A 25,221-nucleotide genomic window follows, 5' to 3' on the forward strand; every position below is an offset into this window, starting at 1 on the left:
TGATGCTCAAATTGCTTCTGCAGATGCAGTACGATGCGCCAGACCCATAGGCGGAACACGTTGCTGCAGGTTCTGGACGTCGGCGCTGTAAAGACGCATGTCGACATCTTGTGCGACCAATGCTGACTCGGCGAACGTCATCAGACGACGAAATAACCGGATACGTGTTGGACCTGCTGTGCCATCAGGGAACACCGGGAACCGTCTGCTTCCAGCACTACCAAGGTCTGGCCAGACTACCTCTGACACCACGACACCGCCATGAACGGGTAGTATGGTGACGTGAAAGAGTCAACTGGAGAGTGGAAAGGCGCTCTGTTGTCTTCAGTGATGGGGGTAGGCTCTGTCTGTATCCGACTGATGGACGTACACGTATATGGTGCAGGCCTGTTGTGTGGCCTGTTCTGCAGTGTATCTTTCCAGGAGACAGTGGTGCCATCCCAGGCTTCATGGTGTGGACAGCCATCAGAACTCGCGGTCACGTCTGATATTTCTGTAGCACAAAGTAACCAGTGTCCGCTACATCGTCTTGACAATAGTTTTCAATATAGCAACTTTTCTTTATGTTTAACCCACGTGAGGTGTACTTTGTGAGACCAGTACCACGTGCTTAAGAAGTCCATTGTCCTATGGACTTAGCAGAGACGCGCTTAGCCGGAGATCTTACCACTTCAGACGCTCGCTGCGGACAGACTGCCGTGGGCCCCTACCAAGGGTGCTTCCAGATACAAAACGGAAGTGACCAGAGAGGCAGCTTCCTATACCAACATGACAAGGGACGGACAGGACCATACTAAGAATAGAAACCGGTTTGCTTTTAGAAAGCGTAGCTACCTGTTCCGACGTTGGTCCTACTGTTCTCTAGCAGACAGGCTTTTCTGCTACCATCAAGCATGCAACTAGAAATACGTTTGCTCATTCATCCTTTCACACAGAAGGGAAGGTGGATGACAGTATCTTATCATATACAATATATAAAAGAAAGTGGATGTAGGTTCCGTATGAGACTGTGTGACATGAATTACATATAAACTGTGTTTTAAAGTGTAGTAGTGTGACAGATCATTCTTGATTATGTGTAAAAGTAACACGTTCCACTGTTCAGTCTCCTCCCAGATAGAAACAGCACAGTAAATTTAGAAGTGGAATGTATGCCGTAAATGACAACAGTTTTTAAAAAATTAACATGAAAGGAATCCAACAGAAACGTTTCAACGTCACAAAACTCGTAAAGCTCCACATAAACGTCAACTGTGTCGTCCCGTGTGGAGATCGCTTTACGATGAATCTAGTCAGATGCACAAGGTCAGAGTCTGTCCCCTGCTGTGTGGTAGTCGCCCCGTGTTTGTGCCGGGAGGTTGCGCTGCCTGCCGCTCAGCCCGGCCGGGCGTCCCCCTCTGCCCTGTAGGCCGGCGGTGCTCACGCACAGGTGCGGGGTGGTTGGCACGGGGGAGGAATCGATTTCCGGGGTGCCGCCTGCCTCCAGTGCGGTCCTCCACGCACAGTGTACGCAGGGGGGGGGGGGGGGGCGGTGGGCAGAGGTCAACATGGGGTGCGCGTTTCGGCTTAACCCCGCCACGTGGATGACCGGACCGGCACGGTCCACAGCTGGCGTCCCTCAACCAGCTGTCCCGCCATTCACTTCGGCCCTCTACTTTGAGGTTCGCCGATGACATTCTAATTCTGTCAGAGACAGCAAAGGACTTGGAAGAGCAGTTGAACGGAATGGACAGTGTCTTGAAAGGAGGACATAAGATGAACACCAACAAAAGCAAAACGAGGATAATGGAATGTAGTCGAATTAAATGAGGTTATGCTGAGGGAATTAGATTAGGAACTGAGACACTTAAAGTAGTAGATGAGTTTTGCTATTTGGGGAGCAAAATAACTGATGATGGTCGAAGTAGAGAGGATATAAAATGTAGACTGGCAATGGCAAGGAAAGCATTTCTGAAGGAGAGAAATTTGTTAACATCGAGTATAGATTTAAGTGTCAGGAAGTCGTTTCTGAAAGTATTTGTATGGAGTGTAGCCATGTATGGAAGTGAAACGTGGACGATAAATAGTTTGGGCAAGAAGAGAATAGAAGCTTTCGAAATGTGGTACTACAGAAGAATTCTGAAGATTAGATGGGAGATCACATAACTAATGATGAAGTATTGAATAGAATTGGGGAGAAGAGGAGTTTGTGGCACAACTTGACAAAAAGAAGGGACCGGTTAGTAGGACATGTTCTGAGGCATCAAGGGATCGCAAATTTAGCATTGGAGGGCAGCGTGGAAGGTAAAAATCGTAGAGGGAGACCAAGAGATGAATACACTAAGCAGATTCAGAAGGATGTAAGTTGCAGTAAGTACTGGGAGATGAAGAAGCTTGCACAGGATGGGGTAGCATGGAGAGCTGCATCAAACCTGTCTCAAGACTGAAGACCACAACAACAACAACAACAACAACAACAACAACGTCTGCACCCTGCGAGGGATTGTGAAGCAGAGAGCGAGAGAGGATCGAGTATGTGGCCTCATTATGGATGCGAAAAACCGACCTGCTAAAACAACAACGGTATTTTAGTTCTGAATAACCGGTATTTTTCGCTACTTGTTTGGTCACGGTTATAAGAGGTGTTTTTTTTATTTTTATACTTATAAGCGTTTTAAAAAAAACTGAATCATCAATTCTCGATAGCAGCAGTGCCAAAGTTCTTGATTTTTACTGAAACAAGGGCGATGTACTTGACGGTAATATGATGCAAATGGAAGAGGACGTAGATGTGGTTGAAATAGAAGATATGATACTGCGTGAAGAATCTGACAGAGCACTGAAAAGCCCAAGTCGAAAAAAGGTCCTGGGAGTAGACGACATTCCATTAGATCGACTGATAGCCTTGGGAGAGCCAGCCATGACAAAACTCTTCCATCTCTATGAGACAGGCCACATATCTTCAGAATTAAAGAAGAATATAGTAATTCCAGTCCCAAAGAAGGCAGGGGTTGACAGGTATGAGAATTATTGAGCTATCAGTTTAATAAGTCATCGTTGCAAAATACTAACACGAATTCTTTACAAACGAATGGAAAGACTGGTAGAAGCCAACAACGGGGAAGATCACTTTGGATTCCGTTAAAATTCTGGAACACGCGAGGCAATACTGACCCTACGACTTCTCATAGGGGACAGGTTAAGGAAAGACAAACCAATGTTTATAGCATTTGTAGACTTCGAGAAAGCTTTTGACAATGTTGACTGAATACTCTCTTTCAAACTTTAAACGCGGCAGGGGTAAATTACAGGGAGCGAAAAGCTCTTTACAATTTGTACAGAAACAAGATGCCAGCCATAAGAGTCGCGGGGCACCAAAGGGAAGCAGTGGTTGAGAAGGGAATGAGACAGGCTTGTAGCCTATCCCCGATATTATTCAACTCTGTCTATTGAGCAAGCAGTCAAGGAAAAAAAAAAAGTCCAAGGAGAGGAAATAAAAACTATGACGTTTTGCTAATGACACGCAATTCTGTCAGAGACAGCAAAGGACCTGGAAGAGCAGTTGAACAAAATGGACAGTGTCTTGAGAGGAGGATATCAAATGAACATCAACAAAAGGAAAACGGGGATAATGGAATTTAGTCGAATTAAATGAGGTGATGCTGAGGGAATTAGATCAGGAAATGAGACACTTAAAGTAGTAAAGGAGTTTTGCTATTTGGAGAGCAAAATAACTGATGGTCGAAGTAGAGAAGTTATAAAATGTACAATGGCTGTGGCAAGGAAAGCGTTTCTGAAGAAGAGAATTTAGTTAACATCGAGTGTAGATTTAAATGTCAGGAAGTCGTTTCTGAAAGTATTTGTATGGAGTGTAGCCATGTATGGAAGTGAAACGTGGACGATAAATAGTTTAGACAAGAAGAGAATAGATGCTTTCGAAATGTGGTGCTACAGAAGAATGCTGAAGATTAGATGGGTAGATCACGTAACTAATGAAGAGGTACTGCAGAGAATTGGGAAGAATAGGAATTTGTGGCACAGTTTGACTAGAAGAAGGGATCGATTGGTAGGACACGTTGTGAGGCATCAAGGGATCACCAATTTAATACTGGAGGTAAGCGTGGGGGTTAAAAATTTTAGAGGGAGACGAAGAGATGAATTCACTAAGCAGATTCAGAAGGATGTCGGTTGCCGTAGGCCCGTTGTAGCAGGATCTTTTTCCGGCCGCAGCGATTTTGGAAATTTGATGTTTTACCGGATGCCTGATATTCACGGTACACTCGTGAAATGGCGGTACGGGAAAATCCCCACGTCATCGCTAGCTCGGAGATGGTGTGTCCCATCGCTCGTGCGTCGACTGTAACACCACGTTCAAACTCACTTAAATCTTGATAACTTGCCATTGTAGCAGCAGCAACCGATCTAACAACTGTGTCAGACACTTGTTCTCTTATATAGGCGTTGCCGACCTCAGCGCCTGTATGACTGTATTTGAACACGTATGCCTATACCAGTTTCTTTGGCGCTTCAGTGTATAATTTTTCAGGATGTAAAACTGATTTCTCTAACAGAACATTTCTGCGTGCTATTTTAAGAACCACACAAAATGTGTGATTTTGTGTAAGATAAAGTAAATTCCTTGCAGGCTTCCTTTATTGCAAGATGATCAACAAGGAGTATTTAAACGACACTTAAGTTCTAAAAGTAAATGTTATTTAGCTTTAACTGAAAGATTCAGATGATTTCCTGCTTAAATCTTGGTTTAAACACAGGGATCCCGGAGACTCGATGCTGTGGTATACGTTTCAGGAAAGTCACGTTGTGAGATAGGGGTTAAAAGACTAAGAATAGAATGGGCCACGACGAATTTGCCAACATGATATAACGAGAAAATTGAATAATTCATTCACAGTTTACAATAAAAACAGAAAGTAGCTGATATGTTGCCTTTGTTTAAATACTATATCTTTATCTGCTTGTGGATTTTGTAAACGGACAAATTAACATGAGAAACAGGGAGATTCAAGTTCAGTTTCCACCATTCAGCACTGACTATTCGTAATGCTTAAGTAGTGGTGTGATACTCGATTACAATACCATTTTTGAGCAGAGTTTCAAAGAATTTGAATCAATAGGAGAATACAAGTGACTTTTTGTTGTGTTCAATCACTTATCACTTTTCGAGAAAAGCAGGGAACAGTGTACGGGCTAATTTTTATTTTGTTTGCCTATTTAATTTAATATTTCGAGTTATCTATCTTGAAACTGAGAGAGTCTAAGTTTTCCAACCTCTGTTTGATTTCTACTTTTATTACAGCACATAATGGGAATAAAAAGAATCAGTTATTTCAGAAACCGTTTATTTTGAGCGGTTTTAACGTTCAAGTTAAATTGGCTAGTAAAAGTACCTATACAACAGAAAACCGGTTGTTTAGCGATAACCGCCATCCCTAGGTGTCATACTCTCCGCGCGGACGCTTCTGGTTCGGAAACATTCATTCTAGTTTTTGAACGTTATCTTCCCCCGTTAATTTGCAATTACAATGAGCTGACTCCTGCCGTATTTTAATTTGTTTTACATTAAGATAGTTATCACATGGTGTAATCCACGGATTACGAGATGCACGCAATGTTGCTTTCTGCAGTTTTATCACAGGTGCAATTAGGTTGCCGTCCTGCGTCACTCGGTTGATAGACGCTAAAAAGTTTTCATGCCTTTTGGTACCCTCTATGCATCTTAAAAAAAAAAAAATGTTTGTAAATGCGACTTGAACACCTACTTTCTCTCATTAAGGAATCTGTAACAGCTCATATTTTTTACTCGATGTACGTCATGGTATAATTTCTACATGGCGTTTCTTAACTTTACTACTTGATACTACGCATTTCTCTCAAATAATGTGATGTGTTATCATGTATTTGCATACGGTAAGGCGACATTCACGTTTTTGAGAGGATTTTTTTCGCCCCTTCATGTCTCCAGTAAGGTTTACCCACAAATGGGTGTCGTTTATACACGTAATTGTTTGCTTTTTTATCTACTATCACTATTTACTCATTTTATCGATATACATGGCAAACGTGCAGACATATGTTTACGAGTATAAATCGTCCTCTATAAGACAATTCTGCTGGTTTGTCAGTAGTAATAGAATTTAGAAATTTATGAAAATTGTATTTCTATGGATTACTCTTTCGTAAAAATAAGTCAAAGTCGCTTCTGTTTGTCTATATAATGCCTTCAGACATCAGTTACCTACAAAATAAGGCATTAGTTAAGTCTGGCACACCAGCAATAATTAATGGATTGTTCAGTTCTCAATATTTTGTGAAATTTGCACTTATTTCATACATTATTGTTAATGTATCATATAAAATATTTTATTATGTTTGCTCGTATGCTTTTGAGAAGTATTTGGTCGCTGATTATCTGGTATACAATACATCCCCTAAGTCTGCTTCTGATATTCGTTATCGACTGTCCTACAGCATTTGAATGTATGCGTATCTTTGGTAACAAAATATCACCTGCTGTTAGTTGTCAAACTGCAGTAGTTAGAGCAAAGTTCCAATATGGTGTTCAAATCATTTTCTTCTGCACAGCCTCAATAAATTTGAGGAGTGACATTTTTCCTAAAGACTGCGTTAACTTTTTTTATTTTTCGCACTACCAGTTTCGGGTATTGCCCACTCATAAGTCTGTCTCTGGTAACATTATACACTGCGCGTGATTTTTAAATTAATGCTGATGCTGTAGCCTCATATGTTACCAGAGACATGCTTGAGAATGTCCAGTGGAAATGACCGAAACCGGCAGCGTGAAAAACGGAAAAACTGTACGCAGTCTGGTGGAAAAATGTCGTTCTTAAGTGGTGTTTGTAGTTGTCATGTTAATGTGGATCGATTCGCAATGTAAGAATGGAATATAAAGTTTACTTTTTATGTGTAGTGAAAAATACTTTGATAGTTACGACAGGTAATACGTAACATTACACATGTAAGTAGGAACATTGCACAGTAAGTTGATATGTCAGTGTGAGTTGTGTAATGTGTTACTTGTACATGGCCATGTATGGAGACGTGATACTCTTCCACGTTGGTTTTCGCGTGCTTGAAAATGACAGGTCGTCGAAGTTAGCTAATCGCGCGATTTAATTAAAGATCGTCTATATTTAGCCTGCAGCGGGCAATGAGTTCTTTTATTAAGCGTTTAGAGGCTGTGGATTCCCCCTTCCCCCTCTAAAAAAAGGTGGAGAGTAGGCGGAGAAGAGTGGGGGCCGTCGTTTAGTGCTCCATGCACTGTCAGGCTGCACTACTAGCCGCCATGTTTTGTGCGGTCATTCTTCAGTTCTTCTGAAAGTCAACTGTTGCTGTCTGGTTTTTTAAGCTACAGGGCTGCTGAATTTCTTTTCGAAACCCTGCACGCTGTCCCGTCCACTGTAAATACAGTGCTTCTCATAAGTTTTGGGACAAACATGTGTACAGTATGTCTGAATATGAAAGCATTTATGATGGTTAGTACGGAAATAAAGATATACGTCTGCATGTTATATATGTGGGCGATGAACAGTGCAATCTCATACGTTTGCTTGTTTACAAGAGAACAAGACCCATTTCTTACTGCGGGATACGAAATTCTGTACTTCAGAAGTTTTGGGACAATGTTGGCAACAGTGTCAGTGTGCATTTCTCTGTTATTCGTTACTTCCTGTGATGTCAGTCGTTACCTGTCGAGAGCTCACTGGAACACACAAGTGTGTTTGTATACAATGGTACGTAGAGGTGAAAACAGCACTTTTGAACTCAGGGAGTTGGTAATTTTCCTCCACGAAAAGGGAAGAACATGGCGAGAAATAACAACGTTACTAGATATGAAGACAAGTAATGTAAGGAACATCGTCTGTCGATATAAATAGGAAGACAGGATAGAAAATCTGCCACAGATAGGCCGTCCAAGGATATTTGTGAGGAGACAATAGAGGGCAATAGTACAAAAGGTCAAGAAAGCTCCACGAATCACAGCTACACGAATTGCCATTTGGGTTGAGAAAGAGTTTGGGAGGACGGCCTGTTCTAGCACAATCAAACGAGTACTGTACAGGGAAAATTACCATAGGCTAACTGCAAAAAGGAAGCCTTACACCAGTCCTGCCAATAGGAAGAAGAGGCTGCTACTCGTAAGGGAACACACAAACAATCACATTGAGTGGTGGAATCAAGTAATTTTTTCGGTTGTATCAAAATTTTACATAGCAGGACAGGATGGACGAATAACGGTCTGGTGGCAGCCCAACAAAGAGCTGGAAGAAAACAAATGTGCAAGCCACAGTGAAACATGGCAGGACCACGTTATGGTCTGGGGCTGTATGTCGGCGCAGGGAGTGGGTGACCTGGTCTTCATTGATGAAACATTTGATAAAAATGTATATCTGCAGAACCTAAGGAACAACTGGAAGACGAGCGCAGAAAATATGGGGATTGGAGAATGTTTCAGATTTTATCAGGACAAAGACCCCAAACATACCGCCTATTTTGTACGGTTGTGGCTCCTGTACAACTGTCCAAAAGTTGTCAGTCCCCCTCCACAAAGTCCGGACATTGAACCCCCTTGAGAACTTATGAGATACGTTAGAAAGAATTATTCGAAAAGTCCCCAGACAGTCCGAAGAAGACGTCAGGAGACTACTGCGAGAAGAATGGGAAAATCTCAACATTTCGTACTTACAGAAGCTTGTGCAAAGTATGCCAGAACGGCTGACACAAATGGTACAACGTCGCGGTAGAAGCACAAAGTACTAATTAGTTATTATTTCCTAGTTTTTGGTTTATTTCTGCACTTTGTACCAAAACTTTTGCGAAGACAAATGACTGTGAGCACTACGGGACTTAACTTCTGAGGTCATCAGTCCCCTAGAACTTAGAACTACTTAAACCTAACTAACCTAAGGACATCACACACACCCATGCCCGAGGCGGGATTCGAACCTGCGAAGACAAATCTATGTTATTTCACATAAATATGAAATTATTCGTATTTTGTGACTCATTAAATGAAGTAAAATGTTCAATTTATTTTTCTGTGAATATCATTCTGTCTTTGGAATAGGAAACATAATACATTTAATTGTTTATCTATTATTTCTCAAAGTAAATACAAAACTCTTCTATTTGTTCCAAAGCTTATGAAAGGCACTGTAAATGCATGCGCAAATGGTGGGAAAAGATTGTAGATTTGTGTGAGGGGATGTAGAGTACAGTCGCCACTCTAAAGGAAACTGAATTTTCACGAAACCATGGATGCCGCTTACACATTTTGAATTTACACATTATAAGGTATTACACTAAATATTTTAAATTAAAAGGAAACTAATATACAAGGACTACAGCCCGCCCGGTTGGTCGTGCGGTCTAACGCACGGCTTTCCGGATTTGGAAGGAGCGCCTGGTCCCCGGCACGAATCCGCCCGGCGGACTTGTGTCGAGGTCCGGTGAACCGGCCAGTCTGTGGATGGTTTTTAGGCGGTTTTCCATCTGCCTCGGCGAATACGGGCTGGTTACCCTTATTCCGCCTCAGTTACACTATGTCGGCGATTGCTGCGCAAACAAGTTCTCCACGTACGCGTACACCACCATTACTCTACCACGCAAACAGGGGTTACACTCGTCTGGAGTGAGACGTTCCCTGGGGGGTCCACCGAGGGCCGAACCGCACAATATCCCTGGGTTCGGTGTAGGGCGGCGGAAGGGTGAAGTGGACTGCGGTAGTCGTCGTGGGGTTGTGGACCACTGCGGCTGCGGCGGGGACGGAGCCTCTCCGTCGTTTCTAGGCCCCGGTTAACATAACATAACATAATATACGAGGACTATAGGGTTACGGAGTCTCTGTCGGTATTTTTTACATACGGTTTGTTAGTATCAAGCACGATCCTAAAGTTTCTGTTCGAGAGTTTTGCTCCAGCTTACATGCAACGTTGCTAGACACCGAAGAGGGCATGCAAGTACCGACATGTAGGTAAGCGATCAGGTTGGGATTCGTGTCTTTCCAACGTGCCTGCGGTAAATACAGAAACGTGAACTATGACGATGTTACTACCAAATGCGTGCAAACAGCACCAACGTGCTGTTTTCCTTTTCTTGGCTGCCAAAGGACAAACACAAATAGACATCCATCGAAGAATGAAGAATATGTGACAGCACGTCTGTCGTAAGCCGCCGTTGTGGAATGGTGCGCCAGTTTATGTGCTGCTGCTTCATGATAGAGCATCGCCCCAAAACGCAAAAATCGTTACGGAGAAGTTACGCCAACTCAATTGGGAGACACTCGAGCATCTACAGTGCCTTTAGTCCGTTAAAAAAGGCCTTGAATGGTCGACGAGGACGTGCAGCAGAAAGTGACGGACTTCTTCACGCAGCAGGACACGGTGTGTTGCCAAACTGGTACCTTCAACATGGTGTGTTGGCAGGATGATTGCCTCAATGCTCACAGCGATTTTTCCTGATAGGGATACCGATTCTGAGCTGTACGGCCTTCTAACGGAACTTTTCAATCGCCTGTTATATAAAAATGATGTGGTGTTTCGTTCCACTCTGCCAACTGGAATGCACATCACCGTAGGTCGTTGTTGTTGTTGTTGTGGTCTTCAGTCCACAGACTGGTTTGATGCAGCTCTCCATGCTACTCTATCCTGTGCAAGCCTCTTCATCTCGAAGTACCTACTGCAACCTACATCCTTCTGAATCTGCTTAGAGAATTCATCTCTTGGTCTCCCTCTACGATTTTTACCCTCCACGCTGCCCTCCAATGCTAAATTTGTGATCCCTTGATGCCTCAGAACATGTCCTACCAACCGATCCTTTCTTCTAGTCAAACTGTGCCACAAATTCCTCTTCTCCCCAATTCTGTTCAGTACCTCCTCATTAGTTATGTTATCTACCCATCTAATCTTCAGCATTCTACTGTAGCAGCACATTTCGAAAACTTCTATTCTCTTCTTCTCTACAATATTTATCGTCCATATTTCATAAGTTACGGCTGCAAAATACTAACACGAATTCTTTACAAACGAATGGGAAAACTGATAGAAGTCAACCTTGGGGAAGATCAGTTTGGATTCCGTTAAAATGTTTGACACGTGAGGCAAACCTACGTTTCTAGTATTTGTAGGCTTAGAGAAAGCTTTTAACAATGTTGACTGGCATACTGTCTTTAAATTCTGAACGTGGCAGGGGTAAAATACAGGGAGCGCAAGCCTATTTACAATTTATACAAAAACCAGATGGCAGTTATAAGAGTCGAGGGGCACGAAAGGGAAGCAGTGGTTGGGAAGGGAGTGAAACAGGGTTGCAGCCTATCCCCGATGTTATTCAACCTGTATATTGAGCAAGCAGTAAAGGAAAGAAAAGAATAATTCGGAGTAGGAATTAAAATCCATGGAGAAGAATCCATGGATTTTTACCGATGACATTGTAATCCTGTCAGAGGCAGCAGAGGATCTGGAAGAGCAGCTAAACGGAATGGACGGTGTCTTGAAAGGAGGATATAAGATGAACACCAACAAAAGCAAAACCAGGATAATGGAATGTAGTCGAATTAAATCGGGTGATGCTGAAGGAATTAGATTAGGAAACGAGAGGCTTAAAGTAGTGAAGGAGTTTTTCTATTTGGGGAGTCAAATAACTGATGATGGTCGAAGTAGAGAGGATATAAAATGTAGACTGGCAATGGCAAGGAAAGCGTTCCTGAAGAAGAGAAATTTGTTAACATCGAGTATAGATTTAAGTGTCAGGAAGTCGTTTCTGAAAGTATTTGTATGGAGTGTAGCCATGTATGGAAGTGAAACATGAACGATAAATAGTTTGGACAAGAAGAGAATAGAAGCTTTCGAAATGTGGTGTTACAGAAGAATGCTGAAGATTAGATGGGTAGATCACATAACTAATGAGGAGGTACTGAATAGAATTGGGGAGGAGTTTGTGGTACAACCTGACTAGAAGAAGGGACCGGTTGGTAGGACATTTTCTGAGGCATCAAGGGATCACCAATTTAGTATTGGAGGGCAGCGTGGAGGGTATAAATCGTAGAGGGAGACCAAGAGATGAATACACTAAGCAGATTCAGAAGGATGTAGGTTGCTGTAGGTACTGGGAGATGAAGAAGCTTGCACAGGATAGAGTAGCATGGAGAACTGCATCAAACCAGTATCTGGACTGAAGACCATAACAAACTGAAGACCATAACAACAAAATGATTTGTTTGAATGTCGTAGAAGCCTCGTTCTCCTATCCTGTTACCTGGCCCTGGGGCATAGCTCTATAACAGTGGCAGGGAGAAATTGTCTTAGCGGTGTACTGCACCTGAAGCCGTTGCTCGAACTCACGTACTCGGCCTACCGTAACAATAGTGACAACTCGACCTTTCCAGCAATACCGACTAGGCCTTTAAAACTGGCGACGAGGATTTACAAAAATCAGAACAGTGTGCATGCCCACAAAAGTGCATTGGCAATCGAGAAATTGAGGGATTTGCACTATTAAATGCTGAAACGTACTCCCTGTTCCTCAGATTTGGCTCCCTCTGACTTTCATGTGTTCTCAAGACTCAAGAAATTTCTCACTGGTCAGCACATTTCGTCCAATCTAGGAGCCATTGCGGCTCTAGACGGGTACTTTGCAGCACTGTTGATGGAACACTACAGGAAGGGGATAACGGCGTTGAGACATCGCTGGATGAAATTTACTGTTATTACAGGAGATTATGTTGAAAAATAAAATTTCTTCGAAAGTATAAATTCGTCGTTTTCACTCTTCAGCTGAGAAGTTTTCAGATTACCCTCGTAATGCAGTCTCCTCAAAATTAGCCAGGAAGTAAGCAGAAAAATAATTGGCAATCGTACAGCACTCTGGCATCGCAGTGAACATGTCAGTGGTCGTCATGCGGTACTTACATGTATTGTAATGAGTTGCTTGGCTTGCGTAACACAAACAGAAATCATGCAGAATTGGCGGAACAAGTCTGAAAAACGACCAAAGAGCATTTAAGCGGACCACGGGCTCACTCGCAACGACAACAACGACTAATTACAAACGAAACAAGTGAAGCGTGCAGTTTAACATGTACACGTGCTGCAGTTTTCTATGTATTTCACTACTGTAACAACTTCTGCCAACGAAGTGAAACAATTATTTTCTGCTGAATGATCGAAAGCATGCATGATCTTGTGTGCACACTGTGACATGTGTTGCGAGAATAATGGGAATTTATGCTCACTCGAGATCTAACCTGACATTATTTATCAATTCTAAGAACCGTTACAACTAAATAAACTTTTCTGTTACAGTCATGACACCATGATCTTTAGTTTCCTCTGTTATTGTGGAAAAGGAGGTATTGGCGTTTGCTGATGACACAAGAACCTCATTTGTTCGACTGGTTAACTTCAATTCTTTAAAGTTCTGCATACAAATTTTCAACAGCACTTCTTGACCTTTCATCATTTACTTTTTTCTTTGTTATGTGGAATTACGTTCTCAGCTAATTCAATTTTCTCGCAGTGCACAGTACGTTTTTAAAGCTGTGGCTCTTGCTGAATATATTGCGCAAATCATCAATACTGATCTCAGACAGTCAGTACTATGGCGAAATAGCATTGCGCAATAAGTATCGAACGTGTGAAGGGCCCTATGACGCTCTTGTTAGTCTTATTATCTCACATATTTGCCCACATATGTTTATATAATATGGTTTTATCTAACACAGAGTGCTTTATATTTTTGGAGTGAAGTCCGACTCATGTTCTGTTTGTGTAAATGTGTCAGATAACTGTGACTGAGCAAACAGACTGCGTTTGAGACGAATAAAAAACGTAATACAATGAAATGCAGTCACCAAATTCGAATTGAGAGTAGTGCAGCCATGAAGATTTGCAGAAGTTTGTGGAAGTGAGGGCTGGATTTTAAACTTATAATTTTTTTATACACCTTATTTGGCGACTTTGAGATCCTCATAGTGCCCGAAAAGCTTAATAAGTATTACATGAAGTTAATTGTATCTCAGATGACTGACAGGTCTCCACTCAAAGCTTTTAGGTACGTTATTCTGATAGCACACCAAATTGCAAGCATGTTTCTTTAGTGTAAGGTGAGTACAGGTTCATATTTTTTATATTATTAATGCTAATGCCACTACTTAGCTGAACACACCAGAATTATGTCCTTCTTATGCTTAAATACACAGTATTCAAAGAATTACAGAATATCTGTTTTTTTTCTTAGTTCAGACACCAATAATGTTAAACTTTCACTGAAAATTGAAAATCTCAAATTGAAAAAAGTGAACATAACGTCCTTCATATGATTGAATACACAGTATATCTGTTTCTTCCTTTGATCATGCAGCAATAATGTTAGACTTTCAACGAAAACTGAAAATCTCAAACTGAAAAAAGTGAATCATAACGTCCTCCTTATGATTACGTGCACAGGTTTCAACGAATTACAGAATGTCCGTTTGTTTCTTTGTTCATGCACCAGTAATGTTAGTCTTTACCGAAAAATGAAAAACTCAAACTGAATAAAAGTGTGTCATAACGACTGAGTAAATTCTGTTGCATAACAACACAATAATGAAGGCGAAATGACATATTATTGTTCCTGGAAATGTAGAATTTTGAAAATCACAGTATTTCTCAATGGACTCGGCAGTGCAAAATCTCCAATTTAGCAGAATTTCAGACGATCAGTGCTAGACATGATGGAGGAAAATTTTGTTATGTTTGTAAAGTCTATAGCCTCAAATACCAGGAGGGAGCACAGCATCCCCTCTAGACTGCCCCAGGTTCGGAAGATGCAAGTTGTTTAAAAATGCACCATTCACAGTCACCGCCTACGTCATTGTATAGTGGTTTGATGCAACCAGTTACCACTCCATGTAGAGGCCACAAGTGGCCCATCGGGACCTTCCGAGCTCCGTGTCATCCTCATTGGAGGATGCGGATAGGAGGGGTGTGGGGTGAGCACACCGCTCTCCCGGTCGTTATGATGGTATTCTTTGACCGGAGCCGCCACTATTCGGTCGAGTAGCTCCTCAGTTGGCATCACGAGGCTGAGTGCACCCCGAAAAATGGCAACAGCGCATGGCGGCCTGGATGGTCACCCATCCACGTGCCGACCACGCCAGACAGCGCTTAACTTCGGTGTTCTGACGGGAACAGGCGTATCCACTGCGGCAAGGCCGTTGCCAATGAAACCGGTGACCGGCGAAATAAATATTTTTGCAGTCGAGACTGCTTGTAAAAGTACTTTTAGCAAGTCCGCTGTCTCTTCACGAAACATGTTCTCAAAAATTATAGATGGAAGAGCAGTTGAACGGAATGGACAGTGTCTTGAAAGGAGGATATAAGATGAACACCAACAAAAGCAAAACGAGGATAATGGAATGTAGTCGAATTAAGTCGGGTGATGCTGAGGGAATTAGATTAGGAAATGAGACAATTAAAGTAGTAAAGGAGTTTTGCTATTTGTGGAGCAAAATAACTGATGATGCTCGGAGAGGATATAAAATGTAGACCGGCAATGGCAAGGAAAGCGTTTCTGAAGAAGAGAAATTTGTTAACATCGAGTATAGATTTAAGTGTCAGGAAGTCGTTTCTGAGAGTGTTTGTATGGAGTGTAGCCACGTATGGAAGTGAAACGTGGACGATAAGTAGTTTAGACAAGAAGAGAATAGAAGCTTTCGAAATGTGGTGCTACAGAAGAATGCTGAAGATAAGGTGGGTAGATCACGTAACTAATGAGGAGGTATTGAATATAATTGGGGAGAAGTGGAGTTTGTGGCACAACTTGACAAGAAGAAGGGATCGGTTGGTAGAACATTTTCTGAGGCATCAGGGGATCACAAATTTAGCATTGGAGGGCAGCGTGGAGGGTAAAAATCGTAGACGGAGACCAAGAGATGAATACACTAAGCAGATTCAGAAGGATGTAGGTTGCAGTGAATACTGGGAGATGAAGAAACTTGCACAGGATAGAGTAGCATGGAGAGGTGCATCAAACCAGTCTCAGGACTGAAGACCACAACAACAAGGCCGTCAGTAGTTCTAATGGAATGTTGTCTACTCCGGGGGCCTTGTTTCGACTCAGCTTTCAGTGCTCTGTCAAACTCTTCACGCAGTATCATATCTCCCATTCCATCTTCGTCTACACCCTCTTCCATTTCCATAATATTGTCCTCAAGTACATCACCCTTGTATAGACCCTCCATATACTTCTTCCACCTTTCTGCTTTCCCTTCTTTGCTTAGAATTGGGTTTCCATCTGAGCTCTTGATATTCATACAAGGTCTCTTTAATTTTCCTGTAGGCAGTATCTATCCTTACATTTATCCTGTAGCCATCCCTGCTTAGCCATTTTACACTTCCTGTCGATCTCATTTTTGAGAAGTTTGTATTCCTTTCTGCCTGCTTCATTTGCTGTATTTTGATATTTTCCCCTTTCATCAATTAAATTCAATGTATCTTCTATTACCCAAGGATTTCTACTAGCCCTTGTCTTTTAACCTACTTGATCCTCTGCTACCTTCACTACTTCATCGCTCAAAGCTACCCGTTCTTCTTCTACTGTATTTCTTTCCCCCATTCCTGTCAATCGTTCCCTAAAGCTCTCCCTGAAACTCTGCACAACCTCTGGTTTAGTCAGTTTATCCAGGTCCCATCTCCTTAAATTCCCACCTTTTTTCAGTTTCTTCAGTTTTAATCTACAGTCCATAACTAATAGATCGTGGTCAGAGTCCACATCTGCCCCTGGAAATGTCTTACAATTTAAAACCTGGTTCCTAAATCTCTGTCTTACCATTATATAATGTGTCTGATACCTTTTAGTATCTCCAGGCTTCTTCCATGTATACAGCCTTCTTTTATGATTCTTGAACCAAGTGTTAGCTATGATTAAGTTGTGCTCTGTGCAAAATTCTACCAGGCGGCTTCCTCTTTCATTTCTTACCGCCAATCCATAGTCACTTACTACGTTTCCATCTCTCCCTTTCCCTACTACCGAATTCCAGTCACCCATGGCTATTAAATTTTCGTCTCCCTTCACTATCTGAAGATTTTCTTTTATTTCATCATACATTTCTTCAATTTCTTCGTCATCGGCAGACCTAGTTGGCATATAAACTTGTACTACTGTAGTAGGCGCGGGCTTCGTGTCTATCTTGGCCACAACAATGCGGTCACTATGCTGTTTGTAATAGCTTACCCGCACTCCTATTTTTTAATTCATTATTAAACCAACTCCTGCATTACCCCTATTTGATTTTGTATTTATAACCCTGTATTCACCTGCCCAAAAGTCTTGTTTCTCCCGCCACCGAACTTCACTAATTCCCACTATACCTAACTTTAACCTATCCATTTCCCTTTTTAAATTTTCTAACCTACCTGCCCGATTAAGGGATCTGACATTCCACGCTCCGATCCGTAGAACACCAATTTTCTTTCTCCTGATAACGACGTCCTCTTGAGTAGTCCCCGCCCGGAGATCCGAATGGGGGACTATTTTATCTCCGGAATATTTTACCCATGAGGACGCCATCATCGTTTAATCATACAGTAAAGTTGCGCTCCACCCCATATTGCTAGGTCCGTGAAAGATCACTTGAGCGTCGTTTGGTGATGATCGTGTGCTCAGCTTCCAGTTTCGTCATGCGTGGTCTCCCAGGTCCCCAGACCTCAGTCCGTGCGATTATTGGCTTTGGGGTTACGTGAAGTCGCAAGTGTTTCGTGATCGACCGACATCTCTACGGATGCCTCACCATAACTCCGGACATGCTTTACAGTGCTGTTCACAACATTATTCGTCGACTACAGCTATTGTTGAGGAATGATGGTGGACATATTGAGCATTTCCTGTAAAGAACATCACCTTTGCTTTGTCTTACTTTCTTATGCTAATTATTGCTATTCTGATCAGATAAACGCGATCTGTCGGATATTTTTTGAACTTTTGTATTTATTTTTTTTTTTTTTTTGTTCTAATAAAGCCCCGTGTCATTCCAAGCATGTGTGTCAATTTGTACCTCTCTATCAACACTATTCCGTGATTTATTCAGTTTTCAAATTTATACTGACTTTTTGATCACCCGGTACATTCGACGCCAATTTAATTACCCTACCGTGCACAAAAAGTGTCGCATAACTGTACGCGGTCAAATAGTCTTGGTTGAAACCTATGAGAAGGTCCGCCCCCGGTAGCTGAGTGGTCAGCGCGACGGACTGTCAATCGTAAGGGCCCGGGTTCGATTCCCGGCTGGGTCGGAGATTTTCTCCGCTCAGGGGCTGGGTGTTGTGTTGTCCTAATCATCATCATTTCATCCCCATCTACTCGCAAGTCGCCGAAATGGCGTCAAATCGAAAGTCTTGCACCAGGCGAGCGGTCTACCCGACGGGAGGCCCTCGTCACACGCCATTATCATTATTATAAGAAGGTAATGAAACGAGGTACAGTTACTGTGTGGCTGACAGATGCTGGGTACTCACGCTTTCCGCACTGGCTGTGTCCGTCGCTGAGCGGGAACTCCGGCAGGCAGGCGCACACATCCTTGCCCGGCAGGCAGAACGAGTTCGGCGCGCCGCACTCCTTCCGATCCTTGCAGGGCTCCCCCAGGCGCCGCCGACCCGGCTCTGGAGGGCAGGAAAACAGTGTCAGAGGCGTCACCAGATACCACGGTCCAGACCAGTGTTTAGAGGCGTCACCAGACACCACGGTCCAGAGCAGTGTCAGGCGTCGTCAGACACCACGCTAAAACACTACAAGTCAGAATGAGTGAGTGTACTGGAGTGGTTGCGGTAACACCTCTCACTGCAAGGTCCTAGTGGAGGTGCTTCACTGTGGCCTTCCTCCGGCCACCAATCAAGTGTCACCTCTGTATCTGTACTGTGTGGATGGTTGTGACGAGCACCTTAAAGCGAAGTGTCAGCTTTGTGGTGTTACGGGTGACCTGAAGGGGTACCAATTCGATTCTACACAGAGTACGCGAAAGAACTTGTCCCCCTTTTAACAGCCGTGTACCGCAAGTCTCTAGAGGAACGGAAGGTTCCAAATGATTGGAAAAGAGCACAGGTGGTCCCAGTCTTCAAGAAGGGTCGTCGAGCAGATGCGCAAAACTGTAGATCTACACTCCTGGAAATGGAAAAAAGAACACATTGACACCGGTGTGTCAGACCCACCATACTTGCTACGGACACTGCGAGAGGGCTGTACAAGCAATGATCACACGCACGGCACAGCGGACACACCAGGAACCGCGGTGTTGGCCGTCGAATGGCGCTAGCTGCGCAGCATTTGTGCACCGCCGCCGTCAGTGTCAGCCAGTTTGCCGTGGCATACGGAGCTCCATCGCAGTCTTTAACACTGGTAGCATGCCGCGACAGCGTGGACGTGAACCGTATGTGCAGTTGACGGACTTTGAGCGAGGGCGTATAGTGGGCATGCTGGAGGCCGGGTGGACGTACCGCCGAATTGCTCAACACGTGGGGCGTGAGGTCTCCACAGTACATCGATGTTGTCGCCAGTGGTCGGCGGAAGGTGCACGTGCCCGTCGACCTGGGACCGGACCGCAGCGACGCACGGATGCACGCCAAGACCGTAGGATCCTACGCAGTGCCGTAGGGGACCGCACCGCCACTTCCCAGCAAATTAGGGACACTGTTGCTCCGGGGGTATCGGCGAGGACCATTCGCAACCGTCTCCATGAAGCTGGGCTACGGTCCCGCACACCGTTAGGCCGTCTTCCGCTCACGCCCCAACATCGTGCAGCCCGCCTCCAGTGGTGTCGCGACAGGCGTGAATGGAGGGACGAATGGAGACGTGTCGTCTTCAGCGATGAGAGTCGCTTCTGCCTTGGTGCCAATGATGGTCGTATGCGTGTTTGGCGCCGTGCAGGTGAGCGCCACAATCAGGACTGCATACGACCGAGGCACACAGGGCCAACACCCGGCATCATGGTGTGGGGAGCGATCTCCTACACTGGCCGTACACCACTGGTGATCGTCGAGGGGACACTGAATAGTGCACGGTACATCCAAACCGTCATCGAACCCATCGTTCTACCATTCCTAGACCGGCAAGGGAACTTGCTGTTCCAACAGGACAATCCACGTCCGCATGTATCCCGTGCCACCCAACGTGCTCTAGAAGGTGTAAGTCAACTACCCTGGCCAGCAAGATCTCCGGATCTGTCCCCCATTGAGCATGTTTGGGACTGGATGAAGCGTCGTCTCACGCGGTCTGCACGTCCAGCACGAACGCTGGTGCAACTGAGGCGCCAGGTGGAAATGGCATGGCAAGCCGTTCCACAGGACTACATCCAGCATCTCTACGATCGTCTCCATGGGAGAATAGCAGCCTGCATTGCTGCGAAAGGTGGATGTACACTGTACTAGTGCCGACATTGTGCATGCTCTGTTGCCTGTGTCTATGTGCCTGTGGCTCTGTCAGTGTGATCATGTGATGTATCTGACCCCAGGAATGTGTCACTAAAGTTTCCCCTTCCTGGGACAATGAATTCACGGTGTTCTTATTTCAATTTCCAGGAGTGTATATCTCTGACATCGATCTGTTGTAGAATTTTAGAACATGTTTTTTGCTCGCCTATCATGTCATTTCTGGAAACCCAGAATCTACTCTGTAGGAATCAACATGGATTCAGGAAACAGCGATCGTTTGAGACCCAACTCGCTTTATTTGTTCGTGAGACCCAGATAAATATCAGATACAGGCTCCCAGGTAGATGCCATCTTCCTTGACTTCCGGAAGGCGTTCGATACAGTTCAGCACTGTCGCCTGATAAACAAAGTAAGAGCCTACGGAATATCAGACCAGCTGTGTGGCTGGATTGAAGAGATTTTAGCAAACAGAACACAGCATGTTGTTCTCAGTGGAGAGACTTCTACAGACGTTAACCTCTAGCGTGCCACAGGGAGTGTTATGAGACCATTGCTGACCTAGTAGATAGTGTCGGAAGTTCCGTGCGCCCTGCTAAGCGAAAGATCCGTACCAAAAGACTGGAAAGTTGCACAGGTCACACCAATATTCCAGAAAAGTAGTAGGAGTAATCCACTTAATTACAGACCCATATCATTAACGTCGATGTGCAGCAGGATTTTGGAACATAGATTGTGTTGGAACATTATGAATAACCTCGAAGAGAACGATCCATTGACACGCAGTCGACACGGATTCGAAAAGAATCGTTCTTGTGAAACACAACTAGCTCTTTATTCGCATGAAGTGTTGAGCTCTACTGACAAAAGATTTCAAATTGATTTCGTATTTCTGGATTTCCGGAAGGCATTTGACACGCTACCACACGAGCGGCTTGTAGTGAAATTGCGTGGAGTTATCTGACTGGATTCGTGGTTTCCTGTCAGAGAGGTCACAGTTCGTAGTAATTGACGGAAAGTCATAGAGTATAACAGAACTGATTTCTGGCGTTCCTCAAGGTGATGTAGGCACTTTGCTGTTCGTTACCTACATAAACGATTCAGGAGACAATCTGAGTAGCCGTCTTAGGTTGTTTGCAGATCACGCTGTCGTTTATCGACTAATAAAGTCATCAGAAGGTCAAAACAAATTGCAAAAAGATTTTTCTACCAGTGCGGCGAGAAAATTGACAAATGACCCTCAATAAGGTTAAATGTGACGTCATCCACATGAGTGGTAAGAGAAATCCGTTAAACTACGGTTACACGATAAATCAGTCAAATATAAAGGCCGTAAATTCAACTAAATACTTATGAATTACAACTACGAACAACTTAAATTGGAAAGAACGCATAGAAAATGCTGTGGTGAAGGCGAACTTAAAACTACCTTTTATTGGCAGAACACCTACAAGATGTAACAGATGTACTAAAGAGACTGCCTACATTACTCTTGTCCCTCCTCGTTTGGAGTACTGCTATCTTTGCCGGATAGGATTAACGGAGTACATCGGAAAAGTTCAAAGAAGAGCAGCAAGTTTTGTATCATCGCGAAATAGGGGAGAAAGTTTCACTGAAATGATACAGGATTTGGCGTGGACATCATTAAAACAAAGGCGTTTTTTATTGTCACGGAATCTTCTCACGAAGTTCCAATCATCAACTTTCTCCTCCGCATGCGAAAATATTTCGTTGGCGCTGACCTACGTAAGGAGAAACGATCAGAATAAAAAAGTAAGGGAAATCAGAGCTCGCACGGAAAGATATAGGTGTTCGTTTTTTCTGCGCGCTGTACTAGATTGGAATAACAGACAATTATTGTGAAGGTGGTTCGATGAACGCTCTCTCAGGCACATAAATGTGAATTGCATAGTATCCATGTAGATGAAGATGTAGACATGGTCTCACACCATGAGAGACTGCGTAGAGGTTCGAACTCCAACTCAGGACATTGGCGCAAACACTGGTGATCAGAAACTTTGCGCTGGCACATCTCGTCCCCTTGCCGGCCAAATAGTGGCAGCGATAGTTTTATCCACCACGATGCGAATCGGATTCCTTCCGGATCGAACAGGCGTGCATTAGCGACCTCGGCTACAGTGGCGTCTACGAGGTATGTACTCAAGAGTCAAGTAACTTTGTGAGTGACGGGTTGCAGTGGTAAGGGAAGTGTTGCTGCGGAGCACCCAGCCGTGCCTGACAAGACTCTGGGTACAGAACTCGTGCGACATAAAGCTAGCGTGCCAGTAACGCTTTCTGGTGTTGCGCGCTGGGTGGGTCTACCCCTTCCTTCAGAAGAGGTGGGCGCATCAGTTCGCCGTCACACGGCAACCGGTGTGCTTTGCGTGTTCTCTTCGCTGTCTCTCCACTACTTAGCACGGCACTGCATTCTTCATCCACTAGACCTGCATAGGAAGCCTTCGTAACCAGGCACATCTGATTAGATACAATGCCATCAAAGTCATATCAGAAGAGACAAATGATGAAGCACAATTCTCATACACTTTACCTACAGGGTTGCGGGCACCGGTAGGTATTAAGCTACTGGCCATTAAAATTGCTACAACAAGAAGAAATGCAGATGTTAAACGGTATTCACTGGACAATTATACTCGAACTGACATGTGATTACATTTTCACGCCATTTGGGTGCATAGATCCTGACAAATCAGTACCCAGAACAACCACCTCTGGCCGTAATAACGGCCTTGATACGCCTGGGCATAGATTAAAACAGAGCTCTTGGAAGGCATGTACAGGTACAGCTGCCCGTGCAGCTTCAACACGATACCACAGTTCATCAAGAGTAGTGAGTGGCATATTTTGACGAGCCAGTTCCTCCGCCACCACTGACCAGACGTTTTCAATTGGTGAGAGATCTGGAGAATCTGCTGGCCAGGGCAGCAATCGAGAAAGGCCCGTACAGGACCTGCAACATGCGCTCGTGCATTATCCTTCTGAAATGTCGGGTTTCGCAGGGATCGAATGAAGGGTAGAGCCAAGGGTCGTAACACATCTGAAATGTAACGTCCACTGTTCAAAGTGCCGTCAATGCGAACAAGAGGTGACCGAGACGTGTAACCAATGGCACCCCATACCATCACGCCGGGTCATACGCCAGTATGGCGATGACGAATACACGCTTCCAATGTGCATACACCGCGATGACGCCAAACACGGATGCGACCATCACGATGCTGTAAACATAACGTGGATTCGTCCGAAGAAATGAAGTTTTGCCATTCGTGCAGCCAGGTTCGTCGTCGAGTACACCATCGCAGGCGCTCCTGTCTGTCATGCCATGGTCTCCGAGCTGATAGTCCATGCTGCTGCAAACGACGTCGAACTGTTCGTGCAGATGGTTTTTGTCTTGCAAACGTCCCTATCTGTTGACTAAGGGATCGAGACGTGGCTGCACGATCCGTTACAGCCATGCAGATAAGATGCTTGTCATCTCGACTGGTAGTGGTACGAGGCCGTTGGGATCCAGCACGGCGTTCCGTATTACCCTCCTGAACCAACCGATTCCATATTCTGCTAAAAGTCATTGGATCTCGACCAACGCGAGCAGCGATAGAGTACAATCCGACATTTATCAAAGTCGGAAACGTGGTGGTACGCATTTCACCTCGTTACACGAGGCATCACAACGACGTTCCACCAGGCAACGCCGGTCAATTGCTTTTTGTGTATGAGAAATCGAATGGAAACTTTCCTCATGTCAGCACGATGTAGGTGTCGCCACCGGCGCCAACCTTGTGTGAATGCCCTGAGAAGCTAATCATTTGCATGTCACAGCATCTTCTGCCTGTCGGTTAAATTTCGCGTATGTAGCACGTCATCTTGGTGGTGTAGCAATTTTAATGGCCAGTAGTGTACAATAGTACAGTTAAGAAGGAGGTGGAAAACATTCCTGCAAGTCTATTCCTAGGTTTCACTAATTCCCAATGACGCGAAAGAAAGAGAAGAAAACTTTATTTTTAGGTACTGTTGCACTATAGATAGTCAAGGAATGTATTATGAGAGGGTCGTAGACACTGAGCTCCTTGATGTATCGTCCTTACAAATTACTCTGAAAAAGTGGAGGAAAGGTCTAGAAGACAGAAAGATGAAAAGCTTGGGAAGGAAGCGGACTACCTAACCTAGGTTGGAGTTGGGAAGAACTGATCCAGTTGCGTGGAGTAAACTTGAAGAAAGTCAATGGCTTCAGTTTCTTGTGGTTGACAATGTCCAATGATGACAATGCGGAAATGGCATGTAGAGTGAAGATAAGTTGGAAGAATTTGAAAAGGTCGTCAGACGTACAGTGGGGTAGAAGGATAAATCACAAGACTAAACGAATGGTGCAGAAGCCAATAGTACGACCTGCAATGTTGTATGGAGCAGAGGCATGGACCACGTAAGGCACACTGCAAGGCAAAGGATGAGGCTGAAATGAGAGGGTTAAGAAGAATTTATGGCGTCACCAGAGGCAGTAAGATCAGAAACGAGAGGAACAAAAGGCAGTGTTAAAGTGGCGGATATATCAAAGAAGGTTCAAGAGAGGAATGCAGTGTTATGGACACATCATGAGAGGGGATGACTCCTGTGTATGCATCAGAATGGTACAAATGGTAGTGCTATGTCATAGTGTAGGTGCTATGACATGGTGCAGGTCTGTAATTTTATGGGTCCATTCTTTTACTTTTCTTATATACTGGAGTCACCTGAGATTTTTTCCAGTCAATTGGGGATTTGTGCTGGGCGAGAGATTCTACATCTACATCCA

The 25,221-nt window shown here is 44.0% G+C and overlaps 2 protein-coding genes across 4 annotated transcripts in view; both read right to left on the minus strand.

Annotated features, from left to right (window-relative positions):
- Window positions 1-25,221, minus strand: part of LOC126215347 (uncharacterized) — a 286,938-nt gene that overhangs the window by 258,136 nt on the left and 3,581 nt on the right. For all 3 annotated transcript variants that reach the window (XM_049942032.1, XM_049942031.1, XM_049942033.1), the window contains exon 2: window positions 18,510-18,653. The gene's annotated coding sequence lies outside the window, so the exon portion shown is untranslated. The remainder of the gene's footprint in view (window positions 1-18,509; window positions 18,654-25,221) is intronic.
- Window positions 18,448-25,221, minus strand: part of LOC126215325 (uncharacterized) — a 624,418-nt gene continuing 617,644 nt past the window's right edge. The window contains exon 4 of the mRNA XM_049942007.1: window positions 18,448-18,651. Within this exon, the coding sequence (XP_049797964.1) occupies window positions 18,448-18,651 (204 nt within the window). The remainder of the gene's footprint in view (window positions 18,652-25,221) is intronic.

The sequence above is a fragment of the Schistocerca nitens genome, chromosome 12, assembly GCF_023898315.1.
Source record: "Schistocerca nitens isolate TAMUIC-IGC-003100 chromosome 12, iqSchNite1.1, whole genome shotgun sequence".
Taxonomy (NCBI): domain Eukaryota; kingdom Metazoa; phylum Arthropoda; class Insecta; order Orthoptera; family Acrididae; genus Schistocerca; species Schistocerca nitens.